General features: G+C 42.2%; 1 protein-coding gene across 1 annotated transcript; it reads left to right on the forward strand.

The window, feature by feature from the left end:
* Position 1: 1 nt before the first annotated feature.
* Positions 2-23,492, forward strand: LOC311145482 (C-1-tetrahydrofolate synthase, cytoplasmic-like). The gene is made up of 28 exons (XM_084181729.1): positions 2-248; positions 4,481-4,565; positions 4,940-4,999; positions 5,355-5,408; positions 5,569-5,705; positions 7,120-7,220; positions 7,327-7,463; positions 7,720-7,831; positions 8,031-8,158; positions 12,087-12,184; positions 12,448-12,621; positions 12,854-12,990; positions 13,111-13,157; positions 13,261-13,368; positions 13,496-13,570; positions 13,672-13,774; positions 14,082-14,158; positions 15,837-15,977; positions 16,190-16,258; positions 16,752-16,863; positions 16,957-17,096; positions 17,548-17,589; positions 20,384-20,484; positions 20,579-20,756; positions 21,169-21,276; positions 21,504-21,656; positions 21,809-21,921; positions 22,051-23,492. Exons 1-27 carry the CDS (start codon positions 211-213, stop codon positions 21,896-21,898), a joined length of 2,805 nt encoding a protein of 934 aa, XP_084037855.1. The 5' UTR covers positions 2-210; the 3' UTR covers positions 21,899-21,921; positions 22,051-23,492.
* Positions 23,493-24,107: the final 615 nt, after the last annotated feature.

The raw sequence follows: 24,107 nt of genomic DNA on the forward strand, positions 1-24,107 counted from the left end.
TAGTAGCTACGTTTTTAGTTACGTGTGCTTATATTCTCAGAAGTTTTTATGGCTATATCGAGACATTTTACAAGCATTATTGATTTGAGCTACTCTGGCACGGTATATGTTACAACACTAGCGCTACAAGTAATCAGAATCAAAACGCAAACCTAGGGAAGAAGATAACTAGCTAACTGTGTTTAGGGGACGAGCTGGTTTAGCCCAACGATGTCAGCCCAAATCATTAGTGGAAAAGAAGTTTCGGCGTAAGTGTAAATTTTCTGTACATTTTTAAAGCAATTTGTTGGACGTTTTGTAACTTTGCTCGCTAGCACACATTTCTAGTGCAGAGATATAAAGCACCATGTTGATTTTGTATAAACTACCGTTATCTTTAGGAACATTGCTTCCTCGAAGCAGGCTGGTTTTGTCACAGATCTCTAACGTTCTGTTGCAGTCAATATAACTATAATCTGTGTTGCAGGCATTGTGTCAGTGTTTGGATCGGTAACAGCCACGTGCATCAAGCATGGTCTGGCAATCTAGTCTCGGGATGTTCTGTAGAATCTCAACCCGATATATGGCAAACATCAAACAAAGTTGGAACAGATTTTTAAAAAAACATGAGAAATCCATTTTTCATGAAGTTCTAAATTCAACAGTATCCATTTTGGTGATATCCACGTGAACGCCCCTCCAACTGGTAATTACTAGTGGGAACGTAGTCCTATAATGCTGCGTTCATAACCAAGTGGTAAGGTGGAAATGATCCGTTCTGAAGTTGTAAATGCCAGTTGGATGCGTTCACGTGCTTTGAACACGTTGAGAAACGCTGATTGTCTAATGATCAACAAGCTGCGTCAACCATAAACTGGAAGTACAGCCAGCATTCTTGTAAACCCCATTATAATAGATTGCTTTTTATAAATAATGTTTTGTTCCATTTAACTGCCGAGAATGATGTTATCAATTTTTGATAGATTAGTATCCCACTAGTAATTACCAGTTGGAGGGGCGTTCAAATGGACTATTCCCAGTCATATGTGGTAAATACCACCTTCCCACTTGGTTATGAATGCAGGGTAAGTCTCAGGTAAAGTAGATGGAAACAATATTGCAATAGTTTTTGCAGCTTCACTGGAATATTGTGAAAACATTCTGGGCGAAGTTGATACCAGGAACTAGAATGTTTCATTCTATTTTTATTAGGGCTGGGCGATATGGCCAAAATATAATGTGGCTGTATAAAAAAAAAAAAAAAAAAAGGTTGGTATTTGACAGTATTTTATGTTTTTGAATCATACAAGTTCTAAATTTGCTTTAAGAGTAGTGCGTGACCCTAGGATGGCAACACACACATTGAGGGATTTCAATGGGTCTTTTCTCCATTCTGATTGTTTTATACTGATCAATTCAACTAAAAATAACTTTCAGCATTTTCATCGATTTCTACATTTCCTGCACTCATTTGAGATCATTCTCACACTGCCACGTAGGGCTGCACGATATGAGCAAACAATCTTTATTTTTAACCAAATGTTGCAATTGTGATTTAGAGCAAAACACTTTGGTGAACTGTTGGAATCATGGAAATATAATGATTATTCTAATTCTAAAGTTAGAATATAATAGTGGGCACTTTGAATACGGTGTTGTTTGACATGACAATGAATGAAAATGCCAGGGAGGAGTTACTGTGACAGGGTAGGAACCAAAGTGTTGATAAGTGATTCCTAGGGGACCCTATAAGCTTTGGCTACATTGAATGTTTTCTCTTAGCTACTTCATGTAGCTAACATATTCTTGCTTTGTGTATTCCTCTTTGATTTAGAAGATACTGTTGCACAAACATGCTGATTTAGGTCTAAATCATCACTGGTATTATCAGGCTGTATAGCTAATTACGTTTGCTCTGACTCTACATTTGTTAGCTAGCAATTACCATTAGTGTCTATCAATTAGTGACTAACAAGATTTAGGCCCAATTTGCTAAGAAAATACAAATTAGCTTATTTGCAGATGTAAGAAACTCAAATTAATAGTGTAATTATGGAACGCTAGTGGATTTATATTAAGAAGCAAAGTGAAAACAGCATTGTTGTCATCAACACAGTTGCATGTGATGCATTGACCATGCAGACTGAAAGCAAGTGTCAAAGGTCGAGGAACAAGAAATGCACTCCTTGAGTGACGGGGCGGGGCTAGGTCTGTGTGGAAAGCGGCAAGGAGAGAGAAAGAGAACGAAGAGAGATTACTAAAGTAGCGAATTAAACTATATAAATGGACGTTACGCATAAAGTATCACATTTAATAAACAAAACAGTCAAATACTGTTATAGAAGTAAAAACCCCAACCGTTCCGTGCATCAATACTGGTATATTGTAAAATATGGTATACCTACCGCCCAGCACTAATTTTTATGGTGGCTACATTATTCCCAACCTTGATACAGTATTGTGTAATGGAATGTGGCCTTTGACCAATTATTTTATTAATGTGAATATTGAGTTTCAGTGGATGGATAGCTCGGACAACAGTGATATGCTTTATTAATTTGATAGGCTAAATTGTATGTAATCCAAGACTTACCTATATTAGATTTCAATTGATTTCGTCTGGTAGATTAATTTGTAATGTCCAAAAAACATAGAACAAGTTACGGCAAAGTTTCTCATCTTTGCCATATTTGTTTCCCAATAGTGTTTTGAACAGGGCCCGGTTTCCCAAAGGCATCTTAAGGCTAAATTCATCATTAGAACCATAAGATCCTATAGTTCTAACAAATTTAGCCGTAAGATGCTTTTGGGAAACCGGCCCAGTTCAGTTTTGAACATTTTAAAGTCCAGTTTCACTTCATACTCACATGACTGACTATGTCGTTTAATCAAGAGTATTTTAGGTGACAACCTGACTTTTGATATATGAAGGGACTTTCATTCAGCAACTCATGCTTGTCACAAGACTCGACTGCCCGTGGCCTCCTAACTGTGTACCTCACATTACCCATTAGTCAGTTAGGCCTTTTTCAAGCTGAATGACCCAAAACCACATATTCTTCAATTTACATCCCTTTCTTCAATAAGTTCAGTTGTGCTGTTCATTACCTGAATAATTTCAGAAGTAACATTAAAGCAGTGCTGTTGTTATCTGTGGACTAGGCTGTTGCAGAGTAGCTGCAAAGGAACTACTACACTGTGGCCTTGATCAGAGTACAACACTGTTGTTTGATGGCCTTCCATGGCCAGTGTTGACCAATAAAGGATTAGATAACTCCCTTATGCTGATACAATATAGACTAGTGTTGCCACCACTGTTTATGTGCAACATTTCTAGAGAACCCTTAGAATTGTCACGGTCTGAGACCTGAGGGTTGTTGATTCATCATATCTATTGTTGACTGCTTCAGCAAATTGTTAGTTGGTTTAATTGTGTCAGCCTTTTGTATCAATGAGTGAGAGAGAAAGCATAGTGTCCTATATAGTTAGCCTATGCTTTGTAACAGTTTGGTTATAAAACAAGTTGAGCCTAGCACAGTAGAAGTTATGTTATAGGAATATTTCACAGTAATAGCCTAACTATTAGGCTATAAACAAATTGTCATTAAAATGGTGGATACAAACTGGTGTTAACTGTACTGGTTCCATGGTGGAAAAAGACTTGTAAAAAGTGTAACGCAAGGTTAATCACAGACATGCAGCCATTTCTCTCTGTAGGCAATAGTATTCACATGTGACACTCGTTACTTTATATTTTACACTTGTGTTGAGCAAATGTCTTTAAAAATGCCTATTGTGTAAAAACACTGTTCTGAGCAGTAGCCAATGTTGAAATATGTCTTAAGGGCCTACCTTGATTATTGGGCATTCTCAATTGTGTGCAAACAAAATCATTGATTTATCAATAGTAGTTGAACAAACCAACTTTTAACCTGTCTGCAAGCAAATGAATCTTGCAATCATGAGTGAGTTTAAGCACTTTTGTTAGTCTTTTTGTATATTAGTCATTGTGCATAGTTGTATGGTTTGTTAAACTTTGAAATCAATGTTTTTCGTTTGGCATATATTTTAAAGTGAAAAATCAGTCTCAGTGTAGTTCTGTTACCATGGAATTGCCCTGTAACAATCTAGCCACCTAGCAAAAAGTTATAGAGTTGTCACATCGTACATTGCTGTCTCTCCCACGCTAAAATGGCCAACTACACCCAAGGTTGCCTGTGGTTTGAGTCCCTACGTGCCGTTAGGGCTCCTTCCCAGCATTGCATTCCTGGGGGTGCTCTCTTCCATACCCCTGTAGTTGTCTCTCAGCTGGTAGTCATGCTACATCTCACCTCTTGGACGCTCCAAGGTGCTATGTAGACGTTTGGAGGGTGGAGGTCCATGGCTTCAGAGGTCTCTGGATACACCACGTCCCTGTAGGACAAACCAGGTTCTAACCCTGAATAACTGTCCCCCTGCTTTCTCCCTGTGAGATTGACCGTAGCTCCTTTTGTGTCCACAGGCAGGTGAGGGAGAGGCTGAAGAAGGATGTGGAGCAGATGAAGACGCAGGACCCTAATTTTCGACCAGGTCTGGTTGTGTTACAGGTAATTGCAAGAGTGTTGTAAGGGCTCTTGATTCTGATTCTTCCCATGTAGTGCATTTTCCCATGGCCTGTTTCCTTAATGGTCAATGGGTAGGGTTTTGTATCATTTTGAGAGTCACTAATTTGTGCTGCATGCTAAAATGGATACAGAATATAGCCTGGGGTCATATTTTTCCTCAGTCAGATTCAGAACCACTGACTCAGAGTGGAGAGGATCATTTATTCCATTCCTATACTTTGTCTGTTATATGGCACTAGTTCAATTATGAAACATTATGTATTAATTAACTAACACTGGTTATTCACTCATTGACTAGTTTGTAAAAGCATTATTGGATCAAACAAAGACTACACATTTTGCTGTGCACTTTTCAGGTGGGGGACAGAGATGATTCAAACCTCTACATCAGCATGAAGCTGAAAGCAGCAGCTGAGGTAAATAACAGAATGTTTGATGTGATCATTCCTGTTTCATACATATTCCAAATTGTTCTCTGTTCAGTTCTTAAAGGGATACTTCGGGATTTTGGCAATGAGACCCTTTATCTACTTCCCCAGATACCATAGCTAGCAGATACCATAGCTAGCAGATACCATAGACTTCCAGTCATTGAGCTAATGCTAGTTAGCATTGGCTCGCAAAACTACCTCTAACTTCCTTCATACTGGACGCAGAGACATAAAAATGGTATCGACGAGTTCATCTGACTCTGGGGAAGTAGATAAAGGGCTAATTGCTAAAATCCCAAAGTATCCCTTTTTAACTCAGTTTTTCTTGTGCCTACTGTAGATTGGAATTAATGCCACACACCTGAGGCTCCCCAAGACTGCCACAGAGGATGAGGTGAGGAGGGATCCTGAGGGGGTTGACTTCACAGCTTGCATAGCGTTTCTGCCTGGTGGTCCTTGCAGGCCTCTTTCTGTCACTCTATTTGTCTCAGTCATTCTCTCTCTATAGCTTTCTTTCCCTCCCACTCTCTTTTACACACCCCGTCACTCTTTAGGTGCTGCACAGCATTATGGAGGTGAATGAGAATTCTGCTATCCATGGCCTCATCGTTCAGCTGCCTCTGGACTCCATCCACAAAATAGATACTGAGAAGGTGACCAACGTTGTGGCCCCAGAGAAGGATGTGGATGGGTGAGCCCTGAGATGTTTCAACATGTTTGATGCTTTGTGTGACCAGTTTACTGTCATCAAAGACCGCTCTCAAAAAACAATCAAACCGTGATAAACTTCTCTCAAAAACGGTTAGAATTTTTCTAGTGACACTCAGGCAAATAATTCCCACACAATAGCTTGGCTTCCATCCAATTGGTGACAGATTTTCATGTGAATATTCAAAAGTCTGTATGAAGAAACTATGCACACTTTCCCACCAGTGGTGTTTCCACCAAACTGACTTGTTGCAGATAAAAATGTGTGTGTGATGTAGTGCACCCAAAATGTATTTTTCGCATGTTTTCATGTACTGAATAACAATCTAAAGTTCAATGTGTTTCCAACGCATTTTCAACTCTACCGATTTATAGTTTTGTCACAAACTATTGCGTTAAATAGCAAATGTGCCTACTCTGGTCTTCACATGTGCGCTCTAGCCAACAGTTCGTAGATGCAGTAGGCTTGTCTACATTATGAGATTATTATGGATAAGAGCAAGAAGTTCATAACTTATTTCATCTGTAGCCTAATGAACTGCATGGTTTCCCGAGTCGTAGTGGGAGGACCACACACCATATCATTGCATGACTCCCAAGTTTACTGCGATATGATGGTTTTTATATCAATATTTGCGCATAATGGTATTTCCACCACCATTTCTCGCATTATTAATTTTACAGACACGGAAAGATCCCACCATGTCGGACAAACAAATGAACTGTCGGCATTGATAAAATTGTACCGAGACAGCTGTGATGGAAACAGGAAGTAGTGATTATTTATTTTTGTTACAAATCTGGTATGACTGTACACGCATAAAAACTGTGAATGGAAACGTGGTTAGTGAAACCATTTTGCCATTCTGGAAGTGTTCTAGTTGCATTTGTGTAGTGTAAGCCATGTTTATCTTGTGTTTATTGGACAGTGATGCTGATGCAGGCTGTGTGTTTGGAGGATGCAGGCCTTTTGTCTTGGTGTTTAGGAAGCTCCATTAATCTCTCACTCCTCTAATTGATTCAGATTGTTCTCTGGACTTACTGAGAGACCAGTAAAGGAGCTTCTGCACTGCACTTAGCTGGGCCTGTTAAAAAGACAGGGCCTGAATTACAACCAGTGAACTAATGATGAGGACATTGATATATGTCGTCATCTCAAAAGAGTAATGATTTTTTCTGAGGGTACTAATCATGCATAGCTTGCTTGCTGGGGAGATAATGATGGAATGGGGAAACGAAAGAAGGCATTATAGGAAATACAATGTACCATCAGAAGGAGTAGTGTGTGTATGTATGTGTATATATATATAATTACGTGAAAGTATGACTAACTCTTAGTGGTTAGAAACCGAATGGCGGATGCTCATAATCAGTGTACTCTGTGTGTGTGTTCCCAGTCTGACCAGTATAAATGCAGGGAAACTGTCCCGGGGGGACCTGGGTGACTGTTTCATCCCCTGTACTCCTAACGGCTGCATGGAGCTCATCAGACAGACTGGTGGGTACAGCAGAGAAACTACTTATGAGCCAATGCTAATCAGCTGAATTACTTAATATGTAGAAGTGCTCAATTTAATGATTGACACTGCAGTGCTTGTGTGCAGGTGTTTCTGTGGCCGGGAAAAGAGCTGTGGTGATTGGCCGCAGTAAGATTGTGGGCGCGCCCATGCATGACCTGCTGCTGTGGAACCACGCTACCGTGACAACCTGCCACTCAAAGACTGCTGACCTCGCTGCTGAGGTAACCCAAGCCCAGGATATGTCATACGCTCACTCAGAACATGAAAACACTCGCAACCATAATCTGTCATATACAAGCCATTCATATAAACATGTACTACAGGCAACTCGTCATGATGGTGTATACAGGTAGATTACATGTCACATACAGATCCCACATACAGCAGCGCTACTGTTTTTTAGATTGGCAGACTTATGCCACGAAACAAACTAATATAGGATAGTGAGGAGATCCATCCAGTCCCCTCTCTTTCCAGGTGGGCAGAGCAGACATCTTGGTGGTTGGGATTGGGAAAGCAGAGATGGTGAAGGGGGATTGGGTGAAGAAGGGAGCGGTGGTCATCGACTGCGGCATTAATCACATCCCAGGTTAGTATGGTCCCCTCCATTGGATTCCATTTTGACAAGTGCTCATTTTTTTCTAGAATAAATGTGTGAGCTAAACAGAGAGTGAATCATTGGTTCTCCATGGAGCTGATACTTCTCTTTATGGGTAACATTTAGGGGCATTCTGGGTAACATTTTAGGGGTGCTTGTGTTGACTTCATGGTTCCTCTGTGCTCCTCAGATGAGACGCGGCCCAGTGGGAAGCGCGTAGTGGGGGATGTGCACTACTCCTCTGCTAAGGAACAGGCTGGCTTCATCACTCCAGTACCAGGAGGAGTGGGTCCCATGACTGTGGCCATGCTCATGCAGGTAGGTGGACCAACCGGGTATTGAACACGTGGGTTTTCTGTACGTGTTATACGTTAGCCCACCAATCTAAGGTTAGGAAAACGAGTCCTCAGATCTTAGGCAAGGTTACTCATCACGTGAGCGTAGCTTCCCGATCCACCTCCACTACAAAGGCAGTGGCATCCCTACTAGTAATCACACAAATCACACCACCTCCAAAATTCATCCTGTGAGAAATTCACATTTCAGGGGAAAAGGGGTATTTATTTGTGACCTAATCAATGCCATTCACTCACCTGTTTACCCATCATGGCAAAGACAGACTAGGTTAAACTGAATGTGGAGCATTTTGTAATAGATAAGGTGTTCTTTCAGACACTAATTTGTCTCTGTCTGGTAATCCACTGAGGTAATGGAATTCTAACGACATACAGTACCAGTCAAAAGTTTGGACACACCTTCTCATTACAGGGTTTTTCTTTAGTTGTACTATATTCTACATTGTAGAATAATAGTGAAGACATCAAAACTATGAAATAACACATACAGTGAGGGGAAAAAAGTATTTGATCCCCTGCTGATTTTGTACGTTTGCCCACTGACAAAGAAATTATCAGTCTATAATTTTAATGGTAGGTTTATTTGAACAGTGAGACAGAATAACAACAAAAAAATCCAGACAAACGCATGTTAAAAATGTTATAAATTGATTTGCATTTTAATGAGGGAAATAAGTATTTGACCCCCTCTCAATCAGAAAGATTTCTGGCTCCCAGGTGTCTTTTATACAGGTAACGAGCTGAGATTAGGAGCACACTCTTAAAGGGAGTGCTCCTAATCTCAGTTTGTTACCTGTATAAAAGACACCTGTCCACAGAAGCAATCAATCAATCAGATTCCAAACTCTCCACCATGGCCAAGACCAAAGAGCTCTACAAGGATGTCAGGGACAAGATTGTAGACCTACACAAGGCTGGAATGGGCTACAATACCATCGGCAAGCAGCTTGGTGAGAAGGTGACAACAGTTGGTGCGATTATTCGCAAATGGAAGAAACAGAAAATAACTGTCTATCTCCCTCGGCCTGGGGCTCCATGCAAGATCTCACCTCGTGGAGTTGCAATGATCATGAGAACGGTGAGGAATCAGCCCAGAACTACACGGGAGGATCTTGTCAATGATCCCAAGGCAGCTGGGACCATAGTTACCAAGAAAACAATTGGTAACACACTACGCCGTGAAGGACTGAAATCCTGCAGTGCCCGCAAGGTCCCCCTGCTCAAGAAAGCACATATACAGTGCCGTCTGAAGTTTGCCAATGAATAACTGAATGATTCAGAGGAGAACTGGGTGAAAGTGTTGTGGTCAGATGAGACCAAAAACGAGCTCTTTGGCATCAACTCAACTCGCCGTGTTTGGAGGAGGAGAAATGCTGCCTATGACCCCAAGAACACCATCCCCACCGTCAAACATGGAGGTAGAAACATTATGCTTTGGGGGTGTTTTTCTGCTAAGGGGACAGTACAACTTCACCGCATCAAAGGGACGATGGACGGGGCCATGTACTGTCAAACCTTGGGGGAGAACCTCCTTCCCTCAGCCAGGGCATTGAAAATGGATTGTGGATGGGTATTCCAGCATGGCAATGACTCAAAACATATGGCCAAGGCAGCAAAGGAGTGGCTCAAGAAGAAGCACATTAAGGTCCTGGAGTGGCCTAGCCAGTCTCCAGACCTTAATCCCATAGAAAATCTGTGGAGGGAGCTGAAGGTTCGAGTTGCCAAACGTCAGCCTCGAAACCTTAATGACTTGGAGAAGATCTGCAAAGAGGAGTGGGACAAAATCCCTCCTGAGATGTGTGCAAACCTGGTGGCCAACTACAAGAAACGTCTGACCTCTGTGATTGCCAACAAGGGTTTTGCCACCAAGTACTAAGTCATGTTTTGCAGAGGGGTCAAATACTTATTTCCCTCATTAAAATACAAATCAATTGATAACATTTTTGACATGCGTTTTTCTGGATGTTTTTGCTGTTATTCTGTCTCTCACTGTTCAAATAACCTACCATTAAAATGATAGACTGATCATGTCTTTGTCAGTGGGCAAATGTACAAAATCAGCAGGGGATCAAATACTTTTTCCCCTCACTGTATGGAATCATGTAGTAACCAAAAAAGTGTTAAACAAATCAGAATATATTTGAGATTCTTCAAAGTAGCCACCCTTTGCCTTGACAGCTTTGCGCACTCTTGGCATTCTTTCAACCAGCTTCATGAGGTAGTCACCTGGAATGCATTTCAATTAACAGGTGTGCCTTGTTAAAAGTTAATTTGTGGAATTGATTTACTTCTTATTTTGTTTGAGCAGTTCTGTTGTGACAAGGTAGGGGTGGTATACAGAAGAGAGCCCTATTTGGTAAAAGACCAAGTCCATATTATGGCAAGAACAGCTCAAATAAGGAAAGAGAAACGACAGTCCATCATTATTTTAAGACATGAAGGTCAGTCAATCTGGAAAATTTCAAGAACTTTGAAAGTTTCTTCAAGTGCAGTCGCAAAAACCATCAAGCGCTATGATGAAATTGGCTCTCATGAGGACCGCCACAGGAAAGGAAGACCCAGAGTTACCTCTGCTGCAGAGGATAAGTTCATTAGTTACCAGCCTCAGAAATTGCAGCCCAAATAAATGCTTCAGAGTTCAAGTAACAGACACATCTCAACGTCAACTGTTCAGAGGGGACTGTGTGAATCAGGCCTTCATGGTCGAATTGCTGCAAAGAAACCACTACTAAAGGACACCAATAAGAAGAGACTTGCTTGGGCCAAGAAACATAAGCAATGGACATTAGACTGGTGGAAATCTGTCCTTTGGCCTGATGAGTCCAAATTTGAGATTTTTGGTTCCAACTGCCGTCTTTGTGAGATGCAGAGTAGGTGAACAGATGATCTCCGCATGTGTGGTACCCACCGTGAAGCATGGAGGAGGGAGGAGGTGTTATGGTGTGGCGGTGCTTTACTGGTGACACTGTCTGTGATTTTATTTAGAATTCAAGGCACACTTAACCAGCATAGCTACCACAGCATTCTGCAGCGATACGCTAGCCCATCTGGTTTGCGCTTAGTGGGACTATCATTTGTTTTTCAACAGGACAATGACCCAAAACACACCTCCAGGCTGTGTAAGGGCTATTTGACCAAGAAGGAGAGTGATGGGAGTGCTGCATCAGATGACCTGGCCTCCACAATCACCAGACCTTAACCCAATTGAGATGGTTTGGGATGAGTTGGACCGAGTGAAGGAAAAGCAGCCAACAATTGCTCAGCAAATGTGGGAACTCCTTCAAGACTGTTGGAAAAGCATTCCAGGTGAAGCTGGTTGAGAGAATGCCAAGAGTGTGCAAAACTGTCAAGGCAAAGGGTGGCTACTTTGAAGAATTTGTTTAAAACTTTGGTTACTACATTATTCCATATGTGTTATTTCATAGTTTTTATGTCTTCACTATTATTCTACAATGTAAAAGAAAAACCCTTGAATGAGTTGGCGTGTCCAAACTTTTGACTGGTACTGTAAATGAATGGAAAGCAATTTTTTGTTTTATTCACTTTTATGGCACTGTGCAATCCACAGTAGCACAGAGCACATTCAGTGAGAATGAATAGCGTTTGTCTAAGGCATAACCATAGAAGCAAATTGTCTTTGAGTTTGGCACAAATTCCAATCTATACACACATATACACACGCACTATAGATATGTGGTAGTAGTAGGCTGAGGGCACACACTTAATGTGTTGTGAAATATTTTGTGAAATGTAATGTTTTTCATTGTATATAACTGCCTTAATTTTGCTGGACCCCAGGAAGTGTAGCTGCTGCCTTGGAAAATACAATCTAAATGTGTAATCTGAGTTTTTCATTGGCTGTGTGGTTTGTTGTTTCTCTTCATCTCCAGAACACAGTGCTGAGTGCCAAGCGCTTCATGGCGTCTCACCAGCCAGGCAAGTGGAGCATCACCTACACCAAGCTCAACCTGCAGAAGCCTGTGCCAAGGTTGGTCCCCTCATCCTCTGCCTACCTTTCCCTCTGATGTGGAATCACTTTATTTCTTAGTCGTTGAGTAATTTTTCGTACTTTTAATACTCCTCAGTAATGTTGCTGAATAATTAAACCTTCCACTAAAGGAGGGGGCTCTAGTCTAATTTTAGTTCTCTACCTCATGTTTGAATGCCCTAAACTTGGTTCTCAGAGACTTGCATGACATTTCCTGTCTGCTGTTACTCTGAATAAATGTGTGACCTGACTGTGGCCCTCAGTGACATCGTGATCTCGCGTTCCTGCGTGCCCAAGCCCATCGACCGGCTGGCCACGGAGGTGGGGCTGCTGTCGGACGAGGTGGAGCTCTATGGGAAGACCAAGGCCAAGGTGCAGCTGGACATCATCAATCGCCTGCGGGCACAGCCTGATGGGAAATACGTGGTGGTCACTGGGTATGCTCTGTCTGTCTTGCTGTGTCAGTCTAGTTGTTTTGTACTGCGTACAATAACCTTTTGTTCTTGACTTGAATCTGTTATTGGTCTATCATGTTGTAGATGTAACTTGAAAAATGTGCTCCTTTTCACTACAGTGGCCTGGTACAGAACTCTTGATTTATCAAGATTGATGATCTATTATGCTCTTGGAAATGTTTCACACCAGTGTTAATGTTGTCTGTACCTCTAGAATCACCCCCACCCCACTGGGAGAGGGAAAGAGCACCACCACCATAGGACTGGTCCAGGCTCTGGGGGCTCACATGAAGCTCAACGTCTTTGCCTGTGTCCGCCAGCCCTCCCAAGGCCCCACCTTCGGAATCAAAGGTGAGCACTGAGTGATGCTGCCTTTTACTGACTGGTTGGATGCCTTTTGTGTGAAAATGTAAGGCTTTATCAGTGCTCAGTTGTTATCAATGCTAAATGCCTGGAATGATCTATCTACAGGAGGTGCTGCTGGAGGTGGATATTCTCAAGTCATTCCCATGGAGGAGGTACTGCACTGACTGATTTCCATTCTATTCCAGACATTGATCATTCAGGAAGGGGTTTCTGTATAAAGCTCTATTTGACCATATGGTTTAATTATGATTTCAGTTCAACCTCCACCTCACTGGAGACATCCACGCCATCACTGCTGCCAACAACCTGGTGGCGGCTGCCATCGACGCCCGTATGTTCCATGAAGCCACCCAAACAGACAAGGTGATCTCTCTCGGTTGTTGACCTCTGTTCTTGAAAAAGATTGCACTGCACAAGGTGGTATTCCATGTTTGATTAATGTGTGTGTCGGTCCATTTCTTATCTTTCTCACTCATTCCCTCTCCCACAGGCTTTATATAACCGTCTGGTCCCTCTTAGTGGAGGTCAGAGGACATTCTCCCCCATCCAGATAAACAGATTAAAGGTAGAAACTCAAACGTGTCCATGGATGACAATGCTGTTATTATCTTGACTGTCTTGGGGAGGGAAATTATCTACTAGTGTCTCTGTATGTGATCCCTATAGAGACTGGGCATTGAGAAGACTGACCCCACCACTCTGACCGAGGAGGAGATAACCCGCTTTGCCCGACTAGACATGGACCCAGACTCCATCACCTGGAACAGAGGTACTGGTGATGTACCCTGAGTGGCCTGACTGTTGTTGTGTATAATGTATACTATACTACAGGGCTCTCCAACACTGTTCCTGGAAAGCTACCGTCCTGTAGGTTTTCACTCTAACCCTAATCTAGCACACCTGATTCTTATGATTAGCTAGTTGATAAGCTGAACCAGGTTAGTTACAACTGGGGTTGGAGCGACAATGTACAGGAGGGTAGCTCTCCAGGAACAGGGTTGGAGAGCCTTGCTATACTACGACATGTCAGTGTTGAGATGTAAAAGAGTGTTTTAATGGTCTTTGTGTCATTTCAGTGTTAGACACCAATGATCGTTTCCTGAGGAAGATCACAATTGGCCAATCGCCGACTGAGAAAGGACACACTAGGGAGGTACAGTTGAAGTCGGAAGTTTACATACACCTTAGCCAAATACATTTAAACTCAGTTTTTCACAATTCCTGACATTTAATCCTAGTAAAAATTCCCTGTTTTAGGTCACTTTATTTTAAGAATGTGAAATGTCAGAATAATAGGAGAGTGATTTTATTTAAGCTTTTATTTCTTTCATCATATTCCCAGTGGGTCAGAAGTTTACATACACTCAATTTGTATTTGGTAGCATTGCCTTTAAATTGTTTATCTTGGTTCAAATGTTTTGGGTAGCCTTCCACAAGCTTCCCACAATAAGTTGGGTGAATTTTGGCCCATTCCTCCTGACAGAGCTGGTGTAACTGAGTCAGGTTTGTAGGCCTCCTTGCTCGCACACGCTTTTTCAGTTTTGCCCACACATTTCTATAGGATTGAGGTCAGGGCTTTGTGATGGCCACTCCAATACCTTGACTTTGTTGTCCTTAAGCCATTTTGCCACAACTTTGGAAGTATGCTTGGGGTCATTGTCCATTTGGAAGACCCAAGTTTTAACTTCCTGACTGATGTCTTGATATGTTGCTTCAATATATCCACATAATTTTCCTTCCTCATGATGCCATCTATTTTGTGAAGTGCACCAGTCCCTCCTGCAGCAAAGCACGCCCACAGCATGATGCTGCCACCCCCGTCCTTCACGGTTGGGGATGGTGTTCTTCGGCCTGCCCCTTTTTACCTCCAAACGTAACGATAGTCATTATGGCCAAACAGTTCTATTTTTGTTTCATCAGACCAGAGGACATTTCTCCAAAAAGTACGATCTTTGTCCCCATGTGCAGTTGCAAACTGTAGTCTGGCTTTTTTATGGCGGTTTTGGAGCAGTGGCTTCTTCCTTGCTGAGCGGCCTTTCAGGTTATGTTGATATAGGACTCGTTTTACTGTGGATATAGATACTTTTGTACCTGTTTCCTCCAGCATCTTCACAAGGTCCTTTGCTGTTGTTCTGGGATTGATTTGCACTTTTCGCACCAAAGTATGTTCATCTCTAGGAGACAGAACGCGTGTCCTTCCTGAGCGGTATGACGGCTGCGTGGTCCCATGGTGTTTATACTTGCGTACTATTGTTTGTACAGATGAACGTGGTACCTTCAGGCGTTTGGAAATTGCTCCCAAGGATGAACCAGACTTGTAGAGGTCTACATATTTTTTTCTGAGGTCTTGGCTGATTTCTTGTGATTTTCCCATGATGTCAAGCAAAGAGGCACTGAGTTTGAAGGTAGGCCTTGAAATCCACAGGTCCACCTCCAATTGACTCAAATGATGTCAATTAGCCTATCAGAAGCTTCTAAAGCCATGACATCATTTTCTGGAATTTTCCAAGCTGTTTAAAGGCACAGTCAACTTAGTGTATGTAAACTTCTAACCCTCTGGAATTGTGATACAGTGAAATAATCTGTCTGTAAACAATTGTTGGAATAATGACTTGTCATGCACAAAGTAGATGTCCTAACCGACTTGCCAAAACTATAGTTTGTTAAAAAGAAATTTGTGGAGTGGTTGAAAAACGAGTTTTAATGACTCTAACCTAAGTGTATGTAAACTTCCGACTTCAACTGTATGTAAAAGTTCATAGTGCCCATGCTTTTCTTCTTCCACCCACTGATACTGACCTGTTGACTCGTGTTCTGTCCCCCTCCCCCAGGCTCAGTTCAGCATCACTGTGGCCAGTGAGATCATGGCCGTGCTGGCTCTCACCAGCAGCCTGAAGGACATGCGCCAGCGCCTGGCCAAGATGGTGGTGGCCACCAGCCGCAGTGGGCAGCCCATCACCACAGAGGACCTGGTAAGTGGCCCTAGTCTCCCTTTGTCACAATGTCAACCAACACATAGACAGTCAACACAGGTCCTCTGTGGTGGCCACCACTGACAATTGCTCTGTTTTTGACAACATTTACTGTGGTTGTGCAATGATCAGTGGTTGGATTGATGTTTGATGAGTGCTTGTTGATTCTGGCCTTAAAGGATTCTCACCATGTCTTCCTTCCCTCTGTGCAGGGTGTGAGTGGAGCCCTGACTGTGCTGATGAGGGATGCCATCAAGCCCAACCTGATGCAAACGCTGGAGGTGGGCGGGACAGGGAGGGAGGGAAGGAGGGAGGGAGCTCCTCAGGGTGGAACTGTACTGGCCTGGCAACTGGAGGAGAGGAGATGGAAGCAAAGCCTTGTGGGAAAATGGGTTTCGGATTCTTTAATTGGTTAGGGTAGTGTGGATGTGAAGCTTCCTACATTCTCCTGGAGCAGTGATGACACAGTCTGGAGAAGATAGATAGCATGTGCTTGTGGCTGTTTTTAGTTCAGTTACTAATCCCCTGTTTGTCTTTGAAAAGTTCAGAGGCAGGATTGGGTACAAAGTAGCTAGTCTATTTGCATTAAATCACCAGATATTTCAAAGCATAGAACTTGCTTAGCTAAGTTTATGTTGACTGCAGATAAGTGATTCTGAATCGGTATGGTGTTTGATGTGGTAGACTTGACTGCTGTGAGTCAGAGTGGTGACATTGCCACAGGCTGAGTGTGTTTTCTGCTGCTGGATGATTGAGAGGGGTTTCTCTCTACAGGGAACCCCCGTGTTCGTCCACGCCGGACCTTTCGCCAACATCGCCCACGGCAACTCCTCCATCCTGGCTGATAAGATAGCCCTGAAGCTGGTCGGCCCAGAGGGATTTGTGGGTAAGTGGAGCTGAAACACACCTTCCTTGGCAAGAAACAAAACTATGAACAACTCTTGTAATGTGAGTGTTGGTTGTCTCTCTCATGGGACAGTGACGGAGGCTGGGTTCGGCGCTGACATCGGTATGGAGAAATTCTTCAACATAAAATGCCGCTACTCCGGCCTGCGGCCTCACGTGGTGGTGCTGGTGGCCACTGTCCGAGCCCTGAAGATGCATGGAGGCGGGCCAACGGTGAGTGACTGCACAGTTTACTGGTGGTCTCTGAAATCTTTCTACCCTTGTTCTAATTGTGGTGCCAATGGGCAGCTTTCAGAAAGACTGCTTCAGGAAAAAACTATTAAAGGACAGGTTTTGCCCCCTCGAAGGAAGAGTAGTGGTTGCTCAGTGTAGTGAATTATAATCATCACATCAACCTAGAGAATGTTTATATATATATATTTCTCCTATAGAATGTCTTATCCCACTTTAATGAATGCAGGTGCACTGCTGAGAATGTAATTCCATTTCCTGCTGTGTGGAGTTCACACAGGAAGACCTCAGTCATTCTGCTGCTTTAGCTCTATCCCCACAAACACTAGTATGTTTCATGTCCTTGGACAGGGAATAGGAATACAGCCCGTTATTGTTTATTCTAGTTTAGTAATTTGATGGCTTTTTGACTGATCTTTCTCCTTTGCTGCAGGTTACTGCTGGGATGGCACTGCCCAAAGAATATGTGGAAGAGGTAAGACACTTCTCCGCGCCTCACCCACTCTCACTTCAGCCCCACCCCTTTCACACCTCATCACATCAGGGAAAGAGCAGCCATCCTAAATGTGCCACTTCCCTTTTATGATAATGTTCTGTTAATGGCATATTGCTCATCCTCTGCACAAGTTGGTCGTAAGTAGGGCTGTGGCGGTCATAAAATTGTCAGCCGGTGATTGTCAAGCAAATAACTGCCGGTCTCACGGTAATTGACCGTTAATTAACATAAACACATTTAGCATCTCCTGGCTTCTACGCATAGCCTATAAGCCACTGATGCAGACCTTTGGAACATCTACATTTAAAAAAGTATAATAAATCCATGTAAATCCATTATTTCAGACAGGTCTAAAGAAACATGATATGAAGAAAATGTAGTCTACTTCAGAAGAACTGTATAACATACTCTGAGTTGTCCTTGTGTTAGGCCCTGATCTGGCTATGCCATATGGCTGTGGGCTACACTAGTTCATTTAGCAGACAAGATTTGCTTAGAATTCCGTGGCATTATTTTATAGTATGAAGAATACAACTGAACATAGCTGAATAAAATAAAGGATATTTTCTCCAAACTATTTGAGGGAGTGCGCACATGCGGCTGTTCTGTGTTGAGCGGTTAACAAAGAAACAGGTACTCCTATATGCTACATTTAGAGTTATTTATGTAACTTTAGTTGTGATACAAATGTTGGACTATATGTTTAGATTTTTAATACATTCTAAGGCTGCATGATGCGACTCTAATGATGATTTGAAAATTTTTGCATGAAAGGCATGAGCTCTGCTTAGTTTTTTTGCGCATGCTGTACACACTTCATCAGTCTCTCATTCACAATTTGACAAGCCCTTGATAATGCCTCGAATTTCCCGGCTGCATCCCCTTTGTGTGGCCGTAATGCCCCCTAAAAAAAATCCAGTGGCCATTGTGCCCTTGGGCTGAACATAATTATTATAATTCCCTTCTCCCGGCTGAATGCCGAAGCACCTCTCACTCACATAGCTCTGTCATGTGATCGGGTCTTTCTCACAGGCTACAAGTGAAGACACACATCCGGGATGTAACTGCACGCGTCTTTATCCAATTCCGAGGCGCATATTGGAAGAACTGTCCACATTTACTTTTCATCAGCCAACAAGATGAGTAGGCCTAACGAACAGCAAAAGCACTAGCCTATGTCAATCTACTATCCCCCATAGTACAAAAGTTGACCTATTCTGTGCAATAAATACATTTTCCAAACATAGTCTGGGACAGTTGTGGGATGCGATAGATCCCAAATAAATACAACCACTAGCATAAAAAAACCTGTTTTAAGCAATGATCCTGACGCAATAGATGAGGTTTAGCTTAAAATGATCAACTATTAGGCTATTTTTTTCACATTATAAGCGCACACGGCAGTAGGCTATAAGCGCAAATGTTCCATTAGCTGGAAAACACAATTCTCAAAAGCGACCACAAACGCGATTATGCATGTAATGCTTTTATTATAAAGGTGCATTTTTATGGTGAAAATGATCTTCCCCAAACTTGAAACTCACGCGCTGCGTATGTATGCCAGTTAGGCTCTACACCCATTATAAAGCGGATGAATGTGCTTCATTTTAAGAAGTTATTTGGCCACTTCAGTTGTGATACAAACCTTATCAAAACATATAGGCCTATGGGCTAGGCTACATGAGGTGTGCGACTATATGATTTGAAAAAGTAGCACACAAAAAAAAAGTGTGCGCTGTTTGCCTTAAGCTGTGCATCATTCACAAGTGATAATATATAATTCACAAGTGATAGGCTAATATTGTCACCCATCACACTATTCTTGATTTTATTCTTGTCTTTACATATATTATTTAGTATATGTGTGAAATTTGTTTTGATTTAGAAAGGTGCATGGTAATGGTCCAGTCTCGAAACCGGGGCAGTGTATGTATGCACACATGACTGTAAGTCGCTTTGGATAAAAGCGTCTGCTAAATGGCTTATTATTATTTAAAAAATACATGTAATCTATGCACTTAAATAGCGATTGGAGGATGCTTTTCCCGTGGTTCATTTTTATGCCAGCCAGGTAGGCTATACTCCTGTTTTTAAAGAGTTCTTAATATTAGGAAAGTTGAGATATAAATATAGTAGGCCTAGCCTGTAGAAAGCTGATGGGATCCTCTTTTTAAGAGGCCATCACTCTGTTTTCTCACGCAATTGCATAGCCTATAGAAATGTTGTGCAACATGACCTCATGGGCTCTCGTGAAGTGTTTGATTAGGTTTTCGATTACATTTGCATTGATGTCAGTGATTAGAGGGACAATAGAGTACCCGGCAGTTAGCAAGTTTGGTAGGCTACTAATGACTATCTGCAGCATCAGCGCTTGGAGAAGCCTTATTACCGTGACTAAACGGTGTGGCTGTAATACGGTCCCCGTAACAGCCTTAGTCGTAAGACTTCATTCATTAGAAGGCATCAAGAGCATGCATGTGGTATTTGCTTTGTGTCTTGTGACACAATTCTCATCTGATGCAATTAGTTGACCTGAACTACACAGGCCCATCCATTATGCAGTGCAATTAGGATCAGTTCCCATGCTCCCTCAAGTTTTTTTTTTTAAATGGACCATTGCCTAATACCTACTGGCTACATGTGATCATTGATGTGAGTAGAAAATGGCTGCACTTAACTCCCTCTCAGGGGTGTCTCTACAAAGGCAGAGTGTACGCAGTGTATTATGTAATAGCTGTATATAAAAAAAGACCTATTGTGTGTTCCTGTGTAGAACCTTGAGCTGCTGGAGAAGGGCTGCAGTAACATGAGGAAACAGGTGGAGAATGCCAGGCACTTTGGAGTGCCAGTGGTGGTGGCTGTCAACGCTTTCAAGTAAGTCATGGTTGGTGAGCATCTGAAACTATTTTACCCCTCTTGTCCTGTGTCTTAGTGTTTTGACCTCTGACCTGTGTGACCCTGACTGCAGGACGGACACTGAATCAGAGCTGGACCTGATCTGCAGCCTGGCCAAGGAAGTGGGGGCCTTTGATGCGGTGCGCTGCTCTCACTGGGCTGAAGGGGGTGCTGGTGCCGTGGCCTTGGGACAAGCTGTGCAGAGGGCTTCTGAGGCCCCCAGTGACTTCAAGTTCCTCTATGATGTGGAGGTAAAGCGAGCATCAGCCTCAGTCAAAGACCTTGGTTTTCACTATATGACATGGATGCATTGATTTCATCCTGCTCAGGTCATAGGGTTTTTCTCATCTCGACTGTTCACTGGCTGGACCCTAATGCTATTATTTTTCTTCCATTCATCCAATCTCATCAGTGTTGTTTCATGTCTGTAAATGAAATAAATCACTGATTCACTTCTGAGGCCTAGATTACTGTTTTGATCAGAGTATTTATACATCAAGTGATTTCCCAGAGTGGTATCACTTAATCTTTCTCCTCATGTACTGTTGCAAATGCGTGCACTAAATTTAAACATGTTGGAGAATCAGTGTAGATGAGCTGAACCAGTTTGATGGTACTCATGTTGTACGTATGTGTATTTTTGTCTGTCTGAATCGCCTGTAGCTGCCCATTGCGGATAAGATCAGGATCATTGCTCAGAAGATCTATGGAGCTGATGACATAGAGCTGCTGCCAGATGCCCAGCACAAGGTGGCGCTCTACACAAAACAGGTACAATAGCTATGAGACCAAGGCTTTTAATGGAGACGGTTCTTTGTTTACATGCTTTGTATAGAACCTATTTGTTTGTAGCACTCTACTCATTGATTTCTGGAGCACATTTCAAACAGTCTGGAGGACAGACTTGAAATGTTAATTTTTTTTCAGTCAACAAAGATTGACATTTCTATTTGAGGTTTTACTGTCCTTTCAATGAACGCCATATTTGTTTTGTTCAGGGCTTTGGGAATCTGCCCATCTGCATGGCAAAGACCCACCTGTCCCTGTCCCACGAGGCGGATAAGAAGGGCGTGCCCACAGGGTTCATCCTGCCCATCAGAGACATCCGTGCCAGTGTGGGTGCTGGGTTCCTCTACCCTCTGGTTGGCACGGTAAGAAGGCACTGGCCTGGAGAATAACTGTATTTAAAATATCCATTAACTCAACAGAGAATCAACTGAATCAATGAAGAGTCAAATCAATCTCTTGATCAGAGGACACAAAAATACTCATACAGTTTATTTATTTTTGGCCCCCATCCTAGATGCCCACGATTCCAGGGCTGCCCACAAGGCCCTGTTTCTATGACATTGACCTAGACCCTGAGACTGAGCAGGTCAACGGACTCTTCTAAGAGGGGCTCCACCCTGTTTAACGGTAAGGAATCCACTACATTACAGCTATACAAATGACATCGATACAACAACCCATACAAACCTACAGATATGGTTGATGTCTGTAATGATTCTGGATATTCTTTCTCTCTCTGTTGCTCTCTCTTTCTAGCTATCTTTCCATTAACAGAGGTGGTCTATGGTCTGCAGCCCCCAAAACGAGCATTAATGAAATGTGATGGAGTAGTAACTGGAAGCGTTTCCCTCCCCTGTCAAAAATGTCCTGTATTTTTCACTGTCGCTGACGTCTGTCAATAATACATATTCTCTGCCCGTGGTCACTGAAGGGTAAATTAAATAAACGTAATTAATTAAGAAACGGTTTGTCCCCTGAGATTACTCTGTATTAGAATTGTAGATGGTGGAAATGGCCTGTTTACATTCATTTAAAGAGATTATCCGGTACCTTTTTGTATACCTTTTTAGCCAGTAGCTCTGAAAGTAGCACTCACGAGCCAAAAGTGGCCCCGAAAATTGTTTACTATGTCACATATGTGCACCACGTCATTGCTCTCTCTCGTGTCCACTGAGCCATTGGGCCCGCCCTGCAAACTCATTTGATAACGCTGGGCAGGCCTCTTGCTAGCTGTCGCTCAAATGCGAGGGGCTGAAGCTAATTGGCTAGAACTCGAATTGCTAGGGTGCTGTCCCAAGTGCGGGGGAAATGTAGGGAAAATGGCGCGGCACAGCTTCCAGAAAATTTGCATTCAAACTAGGGATTTCGTGGCTAATTGAGTTAAAAGAGTAATTTTTCTCATAGATTATTCATGTATGAACTACATATTGACACATACAGGCCAAAGTGGGACGTTAAAAAATATATACTTTCTTAGTCGCCAAAGTACCGGAGCATGTTTTTAATAATCACCTCTGAACATAAACAGATATTCCCAGGAGCTACTGTATCAGACCCTCCAGAAGTTCAGTGTTGTCTGATAATACTGTACATGGTAAGGAGACACTGGGGAGAGGGAGGTCTCAGATCATGAATCAGGTGGTTATCAGTGTGATTTGTGTGTACTGCCACATGGGCTGGTAAAGGACAGTGTTTGGATTCAAAACAATGTTTAAAATAAAACAAATTCTGACATTGCTGCCTTGTAAAACGTTCTGTGACACTGACCATCCTTGTTGTTTAAAGATTGGTCCTAATTGTGTCTCTTCAAATTTGTTCTTGTTGCATTTCTTTGTTCAATATTCTAATATAGAATGATCAATGACTAATACTGTTAAAGTACTGTACACTAATTGATTCTGTGAAATTTGAGCATGTTACTTAATCAATGACTGACTTTTATATCAGAAAATAATGATTCAATGGAAAAACTATTTTAAATCGAAAACAAATGTCTTTGTTCATTGGAAAATTGGAAACACACTTTTTTTTAAATGAATAGCACAGGAGCTATGTGATTTTTCTGAGTGCATTTCCCAACTACGGGTTTGATTATTTCCTGCCCTTAGTTGATTACCTTACTAATTGAAACCAAGTTAATTTGCTCTATGGACAGTGTCTCCTCACTGTCTGATTTTATAAATGGGTTTGTTCTGGTGTGTGTGTGTGTGTGTGTGAGTTTGTATATGTGTATATACAGTTGAAGTCGGAAGTTTACATACACTTAGGTTGGAGTCATTAAAACTTGTTTTTCAACCACTCCACAAATTTCTTGTTAACAAACTATAGTTTTGGCAAGTCGGTTAGGACATCTACTTTGTGCATGACAGAAGTAATTTTTCCAACAATTGTTTACAGACCGATTATTTCACTTATCATTCACTGTATCACAATTCCAGTGGGTCAGAAGTTTACATAAACTAAATTGACTGTGCCTTTAAACAGCTTGGAAAATTCCAGAAAATGATGTCATGGTTTTAGAAGCTTCTGATAGGCTAATTGACATCATTTGAGTCAATTGGAGGTGTACCTGTGGATGTATTTTAAGGCCTACCTTCAAACTCAGTGCCTCTTTGCTTGAAATCATGGGAAAATCAGTCAGCCAAGACCTCAGAAAAATATTTGTAGACCTCCACAAGTCTGGTTCATCCTTGGGAGCAATTTCCAAACGCCTGAAGGTACCACGTTCATCTGTACAAACAATAGTACGCAAGTATAAACACCATGGGACCACGCAGCCGTCATACCGCTCAGGAAGGAGGCGTGTTCTGTCT

The sequence above is a fragment of the Coregonus lavaretus genome, assembly GCF_964263955.1.
Source record: "Coregonus lavaretus genome assembly, chromosome: 18".
In the NCBI taxonomy this organism is placed as follows: domain Eukaryota; kingdom Metazoa; phylum Chordata; class Actinopteri; order Salmoniformes; family Salmonidae; genus Coregonus; species Coregonus lavaretus.